The sequence below is a fragment of the Pelophylax lessonae genome (assembly GCF_965119305.1).
Source record: "Pelophylax lessonae genome assembly, chromosome: 4".
Lineage (NCBI taxonomy): Eukaryota > Metazoa > Chordata > Amphibia > Anura > Ranidae > Pelophylax > Pelophylax lessonae.
Genome location: NC_138771.1, coordinates 375098826 through 375113256, shown reverse-complemented (window position 1 = coordinate 375113256; position 14431 = coordinate 375098826). Strand labels below are relative to the sequence as shown.

Sequence of the window (14431 nt, the reverse complement as noted above, 5' to 3'; positions counted from 1 at the left end):
TGCCTGTTAACTGTGATCACTCTCAATATGTCATATTTATTCAAAGTTTAAAAAAGAAACCCTGATTGCAGTGATACATTTATAATCATGGTTTGTGCAGTAAAATGACTGGCTATTCTACAGAAAAATATAAAAATAGGAATGGAAAGCTAAGCTAAAATGTTCTACACAGTAACAAACTACAACGAGATCCATGATACGGCATCCACAAAAAATTTAGGTGATGCCGAGCAGCTTAAAGGGATTGTAAAAGCAGAAGGTTTTCTATCTTAATGCAAAAAAATCCTTCGGTGTGCTGCAGCCCCTAATGTGCTCCAGTCCCTAATACTTATCTTAGCCCCATCTCTTTCCAGCGATGTCGCAGGGGTGTCAACTGCCCAGGACTCCCCTCATTGGCTAAGACAGCAGTAAACAGTACGACGTGATTGGCTCCCGCTGCTGTCAGTCAGTCAGCCAATCAGGAGAGAGTGGTTGTTGCTTCCTGTCTTAACAGACACAGGGAGCGGTGACTCGGCTCCGGTGCCCCGATAGCAAGCAGTCGTGGGGGCACTCAACAGGAGTGAGGGGCCAGGAGCACAGAAGAGGGACCCAAGAAGAGGAGAATCCAGGCCACTCTGTGCAAAGAGCAGGTAAGTATAACATGTTTGTTATTATTAAAAAAAAAAAAAAACAAGAGTTTACAATCACTTTAATTAATCAAATGTCAGGCTATTTGAGTCACTTTGGGTGGGGGGCCCATGGAACCCAGCTTACCTTAGAGAGGTTGAGAAACCCGTCTCAGCTCCCCAGGTCCCTCTTATGTGTAATTCACCCTGTGTCTATTAGGGGCACAGGGTGACTGAGAAAATGATGGACAACTACCTAAAGGACACGGTGAAGAATATGGTTTGGATTACTTAAAATGGGACAGTAACATTCATCAACAATATCCCTCAAGAAATCTATGAAGATTAAATCCCACTTTACACTGTGGGACTTATAGCCTGTTGTTGTCATGAAGTCTGTGACTCCTGAATAATCAAAGCATTGCTTAGATGTGGATTCCATGGTTAATTGTGTTACCTATTGTTTGTCTATCTACTAGTATTTTGTGCACTCCGCCTAGGCTGGTTTAAGTAACTAGTTAATTAGCTCAAGTTAATTAAATCACTGTCAGCTATTAGTTGTTAGAGGGGAAGTAGAGTTGGTTGTATACTGTTTGTGTTGGTTGTTCCTTAGTTATGTTAAATTATATTTCTGTATATTTCATACATTTCATCTGCATATGATAATGTAATCAGGCACCTGCCCTGGTGGGGTTTATATTCAGTGAGTTTGTTCAATAAAGTGTTCCAGATCTCATACAAGCTATTTGTTGGTTAGTCTTGTATGTTACGTGGCTATAATATCTGATATCTATGTTCAAGACTGGAGGAAGCAGTATACTGACAGAAGCACTCAAGCCAAGTGTGGGTCGGTTCCCTCACATTGGTGGCAAGCGGTGGGATGCTTTCTGCAGTCTGGGACATGAAAACCTCCACTGGGATCAAAAGGTCCGGAATTCAGAAGGAGGTTTCGAGAGATGCGGATACAGCAAAGTGGACCAGTGTCAATGCAGGTACTGCTGGGATGGTATGACTATGTCCCCTGGGATCTCTGAAAGGAAACACTAGCCAGTGAGCAGTGCCACCAGTGAAAAATTCTCCCCTCCATCCAGGAAAGATACTGCTTGCAGTATGAATTGCGGGTGTTGTTTTTTGGAGGAAAACCACACAAGGAGCAGACAGCTGAGTTAAGCAGGCTGGTCTGGGCAGAGATGCGGTTAGACGAGAGCTATAGAGCCCTCAGGTGGCATGTATCCCAAGCATTCCCTTGGATAGCGGATGACAGCCCAACGGAAGGCTTTGGCGGCCTGGGACTGTTGTACAGGAAGCTGTCAGGGGACCCTAACTTTTGGAGCGATCTGGAGTGGCGGTTAGAGGAAATTATGGATTACTGAGAAGAGATCCTGAACATTTCGGAAGTGCTTTGGGCACTGGAAGATATTGGGTTTCTGGCCGATCAAGAATGGGAACTGGAGATCACCTACAAGCGGCAGTTAGACTCTGCTCAGCAACAGGACTGGGCTCCCTTTGCCTGCGACCATCCAGAAGTACCAGCCGACAGTCCGGAATCCTGGCTGAAGAGTGGGCAATGTGGCACAGTATCAGTGTGCTTTGCTCACCTGCACTCGCAGCTATGGAAGTGGAGCTCTAATGGCGGATGCAGCAAGTGTTGCCTGACCTTGACGAACCTGTTTCTGCACAGGACAAGCTTGGATGGAGGAATGCGTCTGTTCAGCAGCTGGATAAAGGTAAGGGAGATGGAGCAGCCGGCTTATCTTCCCAGCTGCAGTTCAAGGGCTCGAGAGAAGGGGAAGCTGTTCTAATTCCCCAGCCACAGATCACAGAAAACAGGGATTTACATGATTGTTCATAAGAGGATGTTATGGATGATGAATCACCCGGCAAAGTGTTGGCACTGGGCCCAAGTGCCACCAGCCTGTGCCCTGGATTTTCAGCAATTCCAGACACTGGGTATTTAATAGACTTTTCTGCCTGAGGAAGAACAACCTGGTGAGCTTCCAGTAGAAGAGCTGGCATCACGGCCAAACATTACTGAGCTGAGCTCTGCTCAACACCAACAGCAGCTTCAGCCTCCCTGAGAGAAGAGGCAGCTGGCCTTTCTCTTACGCCACTGACAGGAACCTAGGATTTCCTTTTAGCAGCATCTGTGGAATTACAAGAAACTTCTCCAGCTACCAACCTCTGCCAAGCACCAGTAACAACTGTGGAGTTCCAGGAAGCCGGGGCAGTCAGGCCCTCTCCCCAGCGACAAGCTGACATAGTGAAGCCTCTAGACTCAGCTGAAGAACTGGCAGCTGGACAGAGTCAGCGACCTCTGCCCCACACCTGCTGACAACCATGTCCTGTAGCCAAGAATGGAAATCAGGCTGATTACCTATGTGAGTTCACTCTGCCCTCAACTAACAAAAAATCGAGTTCCTGTGGTAGTGGATGGGACTATGATCTCCATTTGTGTACCCTAGAGATGCTGGGCAGTGGGCCCAGATCCCCAACAGCATGACAGAGTGAGACCAGCCACCCTGTCTTCTCTCCAGTGGCTGAAGGGACTCCAGGGAGAAAAGCCAGTCTGCATGTATCCCCAGTGGTGGGTATGATCTATGAGAGTGGCAGAGGTTGTCTAAGTAAGTAATGCTCTGTTTGAGACAATGTGTTTAAGGTTTGGTGTGGGTACGGGCATTGGGGGAACTGGAACTACAATCACTTTGGGGGGGGGGGCATGGAACCCAGCTTAGAGAGGTTGGAAAACCCCTGTCTCATCTCCCCAGGTCTCTCTTATGTGTAAGTCACCCTTTGTCTATTAGGGACACAGGGTGACTGAGAAAATGATGGACAACTACCTAATGGACACTGAGAATATGGTTTGGATTACTTCAAATGGGACAGTAATATTTATCAACAATATTCCTCAAGAAATATATGAAGATTTAATCCCACTTTACACTGTCAGACTTATAGCCTGTTGTAGACCATTGCCATGAAGTCTGACTCCTGAATAATCAAAGCATTACTTAGATGTGGATTCCATGGTTAATTGTGTTACATATTGTTTGTCTGTCTGCTAGTATTGTGTGCACTCCACCTAGGCTGGTTTAAGTGACTAGGTAATTAGCGCAAGTTATTTAAATCACTGTCCGCTATTAGTTGCTAGAGGGGAAGTAGTATACTGTTTGTGTTGGTTGTTCCTTAGTTATGTTAATTATATTCCTGTATACAATTTCATCTGCATATTAGAATGTAATCAGGCACCTGACCTGGTGGGGTACGTATATATTCGGTGTGAGTTTTTCAAAAAAGGTGTTCCAGATCCCATACAAGCTATTTGTCAGGTAGTTTTGTATGTTATGCGGCTATAATACCTGATATCTATGTTCAAGACTGGAGGAAGCAGTATACGGACAGAAGCACTCAAGCACAGTGTGAGTCGGTTCCATCACAATAGTAAACTACTATCTTATCACAAATCTACCTCCGTTTCTACAAATATAAAGAAATAATTACTTAACTGTTTATCTGTCATTATTAGGTACAGAGTATTCCTGTTTTTGCACAAACAAATGGGACAGAAGCATGCTGTTTATACAAGACAAATCAGGAATTTATTACCTTTATATTTGGACCTCTCCAATTGTGGATAATCTTTTTATTTTCTTGTTCCCAAATATATACTAAATAAAGGCTGTAATGATTGACTTAAATATACGAAGACCACACTGGTGTGTCGTATTCTCAAATAGTTACGTCTATCATCTCTCACATAATATGTTATATTTGCTTCACCATGGACAATTAATTTTGACACAGACTGGGCCTCAACACCAACCAATTCCAGTTCCCCCATTTGCTAGGGACAAAATGTAATAAAAAAAAAAAACACAACAGGATAGAAAACTACTTGTATTACCCATATCAGCCAAAAAAGATGCGTGTTAACTTTTTCTAACAAGCACTAGAACAATGGTACCAGGAATATTGTTGGTTTCCATAGGTAACACAGTTGCTGTTTTTTTCTACAGCATTTAAATTTTTTTCTGAAAATGTTTAAGCAGCTTATGATATAAAATAAACCAGATACGTCCTAGATTTATCCTCTTTGTACACACACCCAGAGGTGTAGCTGACAGAACTTGCTTTCAGTTTGACAGCATAGATCTCAAATTATCTAGCAGAACTGCTGTAAGCAATTTTTTCAACAGTGATTTTTAAAAAAGGAAAAAAAACATTGATACACTGTTGTAGCTAGCGTGAGTCATCAGGAGCTGCAAATTAAAATGTATATATATATATATATATATATATATATATATATATATATATTTTTTTTTTAAGTTTTTGGTGAATTTGTTGCAAAATTTCCTCATTTATAATCCAGTAACTGCACTTCCTCTTGTAGGCTGAAAACACTAAAACTGCCTACAGACTGATCAAAATTCAGCCAGTTCAGCGGCGGACAAATTTCAATCCATCTATGGTTGTTCTCACTTGACAGAAGACAATATAACAAGCAACTTCTGTTGAACAGGATTGTTAGAAAACGGTTGTCGATCAGTGGCTTGCAACCACTGAGCAGTGTGTTCTGACAGCGGAGGACACACGCTGTCAGAATAGAATGGCACAGTGGGGAGGATTCCTCCATCTACATTCAATGTGTGGAATATGGAAGTACCATAAATGTAATCTCTCATATATTATCTCCAAGGTACCGTAAGTAAGTATTAACGGTAGATGTAATCTCTCAGGGCGCTGGCTGTGCGGAAACCCTGTACCGGTATACCATATGTACCGTAGCTTCAGCTACATACAGTATACCGCTCTGAGCCAATCACGGTGGCCGATGTATTCTATTATTGAACGCAAAGCCTGCTCGGATTGGCGGAGTCAGAGAGAGTAACATCATCCCTCCTCTTTGACACCGCCAAATCCGAGCAGGCTTTGCATTCAATAATAGAATACATCGCTCGCCGTGGTTGGCTCAGCGCGGTATACTGTATGTAGCCGAAGCTACGGGAACATACGGTATACCAGTACAGGATTACCGCACAGCCAGCGCTTTGAGAGATTACATCTACTGGTAATACTTACTTGGAGATATGTGAGAGATTACATTTACAGCAATTACGGTACCTTGGAGATATGTGGGGGATTACATTTACAGTACTTCTGAAGGGGGGTAGTCTTATACGGCGAATATAGCCCAAAACCTATGTTTTAACATGAAAATTGGGGGGGTTACCTTATACGCTGGAAAATACAGTAATTTTTAACAAATTACATTATATACATTATATATATATATATATATATATATATATATATATACACACATACACACAGCGGGGAAAATATTTGATCTCCTGCAGATTTTAGTTTGCCAACTAACAAAGAAATGAAGGGTCTATAATTTATAGCATGGGTGTATTTTAAATGATAGAGACAGAATATCATCCAAAAATCCAGAAAAAACACATGATACAAATGTTATGAATTGAATTGCAGTTCAGTGTTGGTATCCCCAAACAAAACATGACTGTTTTAGAACTACATTTCCCCATGATGCTCATGCACTCTGCAGTGTAGTTGAACATCATGGGAAATGTAGTTCCAAAACATCTGGGGTGCCAAGGTTCGCCATTACTGACTTTGTGCTTGACAACAAGGGTTTTTCCACCAACTACTGAGGTAAGACTTTTCTGGTGGTTGACTACCAGGTTTACACACATTTCAAGAGGGATTTTGGTCCACTCTTCTTTACAGATCTTCTCTAAATCCTTAAGGTTTCTTGGTTGTCACTTGGCAACTCAAAGTTTCAGCTCCCTTCATAAATTTCCTTTAGGATTAGGGTCTGGAGACTGATAGGGCCACTCCATGACCTTAATGTGCTTCTTCTTGAGCCACTCCTTTGTTGACTTGGTGGTATGTTTTGGGTCATTGTCATTTATGAAGACCCATCCACGACCCATCTTCAGTGTTTTGGCTGAAGGAAGAAGGTTTTTACAATACATGGCCCATCCATTGGCCCATCAATGCTGCAAAGTTGGCCTGTACCTTAAGCAGAGAAACAGCCCCAAAGCATAATGTTTCTACCTCCATGCTTGACTATAGGAATGGTGTTCTTAGGTCAAAGTCAGTATTTTTCTTCCTTTAAACTCGGCGAGTTGAGTTAATGCCAAAGAGCTCAATTTTGGTCTCATCTCACGATTATCCTTACCCCATGAGGCGAAATCTTGCATGGAGCTCCAGATCGAGGGTGATTGCTGGGTATTTTGTATTTCTTCCATTTGCGAATAATCGCTCCCAACAGTTGACTCCTTCTCACCAAGCTTCTTCCTGATGGTCTTGTAGCCAGCCTTATGCAGGTCTACAATCTAGTCCCTGAAGTCCTTTGACAGCTCTTTAATCTTGCCCATGATGGTGGGTTTGAATGGAAGAAAGATTCTGTGGACAGGTGCCTTTTATAGAGATAATGAGTTTTCGTAAGAAGCACCTTTTTAAACTAACAGGACTAATTTGTGTACTACATGAGCACATACCATAGCCAGTCTGTGTGGGAGCCAGAATTATTGTTGGTTGGTGGGGATCAAATACTTATTTTACTCACTTTTCTGGATTTTTGGTTGACATTCTGTCGCTATCATTTAAAATACACCTGTGATAACAATTATAGACCCTTCATTAGTTTGTAAGTAGGCAAACCTCCAAAATATGCAGGGAATCAAATAATTATTTTCCCCACTGGATATATATCTCTATCTGTAGATTTTACAAAATCTTTTATATTCAAACTTATAGTTATTCATAGCTAGCCATAATAACATCTTTATTTTCCCTGTTTGCCTTCGCTATTTTTTTCTGGTACAATAATTTTTATTGAAAAAAATGTACAGGTGCAGATCAACAGTTTAGCCACGCAAGGGGACCAGCTGAGAGACATAAAATTACACAGAACATCAATGAATGAACCCAGAACAGGTCCAATTTATAAAGCCAGAGCTCAAAGTACGACCCCGTGAAACAGGCCGTAGGTCTGCGAAAATGACTGAAGTCTAAAGGCACTGGCACATATTAGAAAAGGGCAGAGATGTATAGTAACTAAGTAGAACTACTTCACTACTGTACTTTAGTACCGAAAGGCGGTACCTGTACTTTCCTAGAGTAGAATTTTTTTCTCCTACTTCCACTTTTACTTCACTACATTTTTTCAATGATTTCAATACTTCTACTCCGATATTTTTTTTTTTGTGCTGCATAGTTACTCGTTACAATTATAAAAATTACCACTGCCAGAACAGTAGATGGCAGGTTTCATGAAGCTCAAAACATGTGTATTATCAGCGCATAGGAAAATAAATGCTACTGTATGTATAAATAAAAGCTGCATTTGAAATAATAAAAAACAATATGATGTTCAAACTTTTGACTTCTTTCTTTAATAACTACATAACACAGTACTTGTACTTTTACTTTCAGTACTTGAGTAGCATTTTTTTTTTAAAAACTACTGGTACTTTTACTTTCAGTACTTGAGTAGCAAAATTTTTTAAAAAAACTACTTGCAATACTTAAGTACAAAAAATGTTGAATACTTTAGTACTTCTACTCAAGTCACTTTTTGATTGAGCACTTCCACTTCTACTCAAGTCACTTTTTGATCGAGCACTTGTACTTTTACTCAAGTAAAAGAATGTTTTCGAGTACTTTATACAACTCTGGAAAAGGGTAAGAGAATGGGCAGAAGCCCCAAAAGGAAAGATAGAAAAAGGAGGAGGAGGGAAAAGACACAAGAGGGAGAAAAGGGCACAAAAGGGAGGGAAGGGGAGTAAGAGGGCAAAATTCCTTCGCTATTTTTTTTCAGCACAGGAACAAAAAAAAAAATATATATTATATATATATATATATATATATATATATATATATATATATATATATTACATACACACAGACAAATGTTTGCACAACATTTTTTCTGGTGTTCCTTCATTTTCTTGTAGTGTAAAGAAAAAACTAAAAAAAAATAAATAAAAAGATAAAAAGTACTTTTAGGGCTCTTTCACACGGGCGGTCCGATCAGATCTGCCTGTCAGTTTTTTAGGCGGATCTGATCGGATCCTCCATGCAGCTCTATGGGGCAGCGGATGTCAGCGGAGACACCTCCGCTGACACCCGCTGCCATCCGTATCCGATCATGTCCGTGAAATCTGGATGGATGGAAACCCTATTTTTCCATCCGTTTAGGGATCGGATCGGATGAGAGCGGACAGATCCCCCATAGAGAGCAGCGGGAGCTGTGACACCTCCCTCTCCGCACTGCAAGCGGAGACGAAGCTGTCATCCGCTGGCTCAGCGGGGATCAGCGGATCGATCCCCGCTGAGCAGCACGGATCCGCCTACGGAGGCGGACTGTGTGAAAGAGCCCTAATTCTATAGTAACATCAGTTGCTTGTCAAAAGTAACACTGGTCAAACTGCTAATTTATTTTTTACTTTGATGCCCTTAAAAAAGAAAAAAAAAAAAAAATCAAAACGTTACTACTAAAAACGCATTGATTATTCAAAAAAGAACACACCTTTGACACATATGCATCATAAGTAGTAGCAAAGTTATTCTTATGCTAAAAGGTATATTGCTGAAGTGTCAGATGGCTCTGAAACTGGTTAAAAGGATAGTATAGTACACAAGGCTGTTTGAGCGGACAGAGCAGTAGTAAGAGGGATGTCAAAAGTACCTCTTTGCTGCAGCATACAGGCCAAGACTAAAAACAGTCCAAAACATGTCAACTGGTATGCCACCAATGATTAACTGATTAACTATGGGCTGGTTCACATCACAAAAACGCACTCCAGATCTGTTCTGAATGTGTTTTTTAAAGCGATTTTGATGCATTCCAGTGTGTTTTTAATGCTTTCAGGTGCATTCCAGATGGTTTTTTTCTTCTTTTTTTCTGGGGTCCGGTATGTTTTTGATGCATTTTACCACGTTCCAGTACAGGAAAAATGCAGCATGTTCTACTTTTATTTCTGGAACTAGGATGCCCTGGAACTGACCACACTGGTTTGAACTATGCCATTGCAAACCATATAACCTACTTTTGATGCATTTTTAGTGCAGAAAAAAATGCACTGGACTGCATGTGGTGTGAACTGGCCCTATGATTCAGTGACTAATTAGGATAAGCTGCTGCTTGCACCTAACTGTGTTCAAACAACTTTAAGGGCTCATGCATACAGGACATTTTTACAGCTGCTGTTAGGGGCATCTGACGTTTTCTTTTCTTTTTTTTTTTACTGCCTCTAAACGCCCCTGTATGTTAGCCTATGTGTCCATGCACACAAACTTTCAGAGGTGTTTGGAGGCATAAGCATTCAGGGGCAGCAGAAAAAAAACTGAAGACAGTGCGTGTCCATCAGCAGAGGCTGTTGAGCTGTAAAAACGCAAAATGACAAAAAAAAGCTGCTAAACCTGGCTAAACGCTGTAACAAGCTTTTAGCCACTTTAAGCCTATAACCTCTAGTTAAAAATGCAGCTAAAGCACCTTTTTACAGCTTATTTTGCCTGGCAGCAGTGCTGGCTTTTTTAAAATGTCCTGTGGGCATGAGGTCTAAATAATGAGTGAAAAAAAGATGCTGCACTGCTAAACAATCAATGAATATAAATGACCACAATATGTGTATAATATAAAATATTTACAGTATGCGTGAATCCTCCAAAACGCATATACTCCACAAGTAAATAGTGTAAATCAGTGTAATAAAGTCCAAAACACAAAATGCTAAATGCTGAGCAATATATAGTTATCAGTCTCTTTTAAACATCCAAGAGGGATAATGTGTTTCTTCTTCCGTGATCTAAAGCTGGATACACACTATACAACTTTTGTTGGTAGATGGCCTTTAGATTTACCTTCAACTATGTAGTACAAGGGCCTGCCTGATTGCATACAAATTTAAAGTGTTTTTTGACCTCATATTATATGGTTTTGGTAGGTCTAAAGGAAAAATTCTAAAGAAAATTGTACAGTGCGTATGCAGCTTTAGATATCCCAGACCAATAAAGATACAACGTGCTTCTACAGTTAAAACACACGTGCCACGACAGTTAGTTCTGTGAGCACTATGGTGGTATACATGTTTTAACCATAGGAGCACGTTGAATTTTTTTTGGTGTGGGATATCACACATTGGAGAATTTACACATAAATATATTATATTATACACATATTGTGGTAATTTATGTTAATTTATTGATTGTTTAGCAGCGCAGCATCTTTTTTTTTTACTCATTATGTCAACTGGTATTGTCACTTATATGCTGAAATTACAAATAAAGAGGTTTTTTTTCACCTGATATATTATTGCCTTCTGTCACCTCACCACAAAGTATGAAGAGGAGTACTGGCTTCTGCTCCTTTAAAGAAACTGGTGGTAAGATGCCTTAAGCAGAGCAATCTTGTTTAAATATACCAAAAGCCTTTTGTGATCAAAAACTCCTCCTAGAAGCTTTTTCTGCACTTTCACTTTTTAGTTTTTTTTATATGACAGCAGGAAATTATACAAAATACAATAATGCAAATAAAGAAAATTTTAATGTTGCGAAATATGTAGCAAACTAGGATTAAGCATAAATGACTTCTTAATGCTGACTGAGATGCAAAATTAGTTACCAGGCATTCTTCCCGATGTTTTTTTATTGTGCACACATCAACTTGCAAAGTCTTTTGATGTAACACCGCAAGGGATACAGGTGCCAAAAACATTTCATTGATCTCCACAATGTCTGATGCATCCACGGTTCTTGTACGGAACAAGCAGCTTGTGTTTTCAGAACAAGGAAGAATGGCAACACGGACATATCTATAAATAAAGACATTCAAATCAGTTAAACAAAATTGCCAAATCTTTTCATTTTTATTTTAGAATGATAAAACAATATGACCGCAAAAGCAAAGGATAATAAAATTAAACTGTTATACAAAGTTATATATTTAGTCTTGTTCCTTTAAAAAGTTTTTGCACGGTAATGGAAAAAAAGGTAAGCCTATTTTATTCTTGACAATTCAGCACAGGACTGCTTTCTAAAGTTAGGCTGAAATCCACTGATTTTAATGGGTGTCCAGAGCAAGCACTGTTCGAGATCAAATCCACATTGTCCTCCTTGAGCAACGTCAATCAACAGAGGGATTCCGAAAGGCAAGCTGTACATGACTGCCACAATGAACATGTGTGTCTCACTCTTTCTACAATACAAATGCCCATAGAACAAAAATCAAAGCCACACCCTCGTGCACATTTGAGGCAAAAAGATCATAAACAACTAAACCCTTTTAATTCATTGGTAGAAATGTTGACAGGGAAATGATAATGAACATATTAAAGGGTAACTGTATTAACGTTAAAGACAGTTGTTTCTCGTCAAGAGCGACTGTGAAGGTTCTTATTTGCTCAGTTCAAAGTATACATAGTAGTAGTTAGTCAATTTGAACTGGACCGGTTCCATGAATTAAAGAAGCTACTCTGGCTAATAGAGAAACATCTTCAACATTCAGAACAAGTCCTGGTAAATGCAACAAACATCTTCTAGGTTTACCTGAAATCACAATCTGAGGAGGACAGCATCCAATGTAAGTGGTCACTCACTGCATAAGCATGAGGTTCTCTGCACAGATCCCCGTCAAACAAATTTCAGTCCCCTACAACCACATGGGCTTCAGGCATGGCTGCTCAGCATGAGGTGAAATTATGTTTCCAGACCAGAGACAGCACAGGTCACTTTTGAGAAGGAAATCCTATTTTTAATAAAGCAGAGCTACAAAGCTATAGCCATCAAAATACTAGGTTACCAACAACACTTTTGCATGGAAACAAGTTTTTGCCGTATGAAATACCAACTCACTACTGTGATGGATAGAACATTGTAAAACCTCTTAACAAAAAAAGTATTCCTACATTGGAAGTAAACCACGTTGTCTCCGCTGTGGAAGCAAACTTGTTTCTTTGCACTTAGTCATATTTCACTTTTTTTATACTTTTCTAGATTATATACAGAAGCTCAGAAGGAAAAAAAATGGCACCATTAAAGCGATGTAGAAAAAAAAAAATAAGTAGAAAGCATAAAAGGAAATAAAAAAAAAAAAAAAACACCTTGATGCCCCCTTGAAAAAACAACCTGGTTGAAATCTTCCATAGAGACTGATACTTTGAGGATTGTTGATCTCCTCCTGCAGGGATCAGTTGTTCATCCTACCAACCTTCTTGTCACTACACAAATCGGCAGGAGGAAGCATTAAGTAATACAGAAGACCAGGAGATCAACACTCCCGGAAGGTTGAATTTCATCAATAGACTTCAGCCAGGGATTACTTTGCACAGCGTTTGGTGGGGCAGGCAGCAGGAAAGTTTTAACTTGTATCTTTTACAGGTACAACTTTTATTGGCAGTGTATGTTTTGAGTCTCTTTAGCACATCCCTCTGGTTTAGGGTGGTGTACATTACTCACATCACATTTGGTGATAACAGTGATACGTCTGTGGGGCCAAGTTATAAAGAGCATGTACACATTTCTCATATTCTGTTCTGCATTATGGTATAGTCATGACCTGTTGATATGAAATACTCTGAATATTCTAACGAAGACAACAGTAACAAGTGAACTTTCTTTAAAGTGGAGTAATAATTGAAGGTGCCGCTATTTGGTACAAGTGTCAAGTTACATTTTATTTGGAGTTCACTTTGAAAAGTGGTGAATATAATCAATAAATAGTGGACATAATTCATTGGGTGTCATTAAAAAGTGATGTGCTACCCTTGGAAAGTGGCAATTCTGTCTGGCTGTTAAACTGACCATGAAGTTCCACAGGTTACATGGGGAGAGACATTTATGTGTTGCAGTGTGCAGGATTCCACTATTACTTTGACATTATTACATTGAGCATCAGAAGCACTGACAACGGGTCGCGATACAGCTGACACAGATAGCTGGCAAACTGACAGAGGAGCCGTGCAGGTAAACATAGGCAATGTCAGAAACACAGGCAAAATGCATTGCATTAAATCTTAGCAAGCTCAGTTTTTTAATACATGTACTATAGAAAATGTGAGATTTTTAAGAACGTTGTCATACTTACAATGTCCTTTCCTGTTGTAGCAAAAGAGCAGATGAGTTATCTAGGTGAATGATAAATATAGCAAACACTTGCTTTTTCCGTTCATACCTGCAAATGGTAGCACAAAATGAATTACTAAAATAAACACTGGATTTTACTGCAATATGCAGATCAGTTCATCAGGTCAGCATCAAACTGACCCCAAACTAGCCTATGGACAAGCAGAGAGTATGAAGGTAGTTTCTTCGTGCTAATTAACGTACAAAATCGTAATCTGTTGTTTCTAGCACATATTTTCTACTATGGAACGTATACATAAGCCTAGTACACAAGGGCCAAATGTCAGTCAGCATTGGCCAGATCAATAGAAACTGGTGGACATTCGGCCCGTGTGTAGGGCAAACGGTCAGGCCGGCTTCTGTTGAAGGCACATGACCAAAAAAGATCTGCCAACTGGCTCCCGATCAGTGCTCTCAGCTAGATCGGAATGTTCTGGCGGGGGGGCTGACAGTTTTTTTTTCAGGTTGAATGAAAAAGAACTAGTAACGTGTACAAGGCTTTAGCATAGCTACTTTGTATGATTTAACCAATATATTCTTTAGGACTGATAAGATTTCTTTCATTCTTGTCATCTGCATTAGTATTGCATGTTCACATTCAGTTTTCAGAAATGCGTACAGTTGCAGTATTAAAAAAACTTTACAGGAAACATCAAGTACACTACACATATCAG

At 39.9% G+C, this 14431-nt stretch overlaps 1 protein-coding gene across 2 annotated transcripts in view; it reads right to left on the bottom strand.

The window, feature by feature from the left end:
• Positions 1–14431, bottom strand: part of WWC1 (WW and C2 domain containing 1) — a 274697-nt gene that overhangs the window by 37271 nt on the left and 222995 nt on the right. For both annotated transcript variants that reach the window (XM_082254253.1, XM_082254254.1), the window contains exons 14-15: positions 13720–13806; positions 11260–11449 (exon numbers count right to left, since the gene is read on the bottom strand). In XM_082254253.1, the coding sequence (XP_082110379.1) occupies positions 11260–11449; positions 13720–13806 (277 nt within the window). The remainder of the gene's footprint in view (positions 1–11259; positions 11450–13719; positions 13807–14431) is intronic.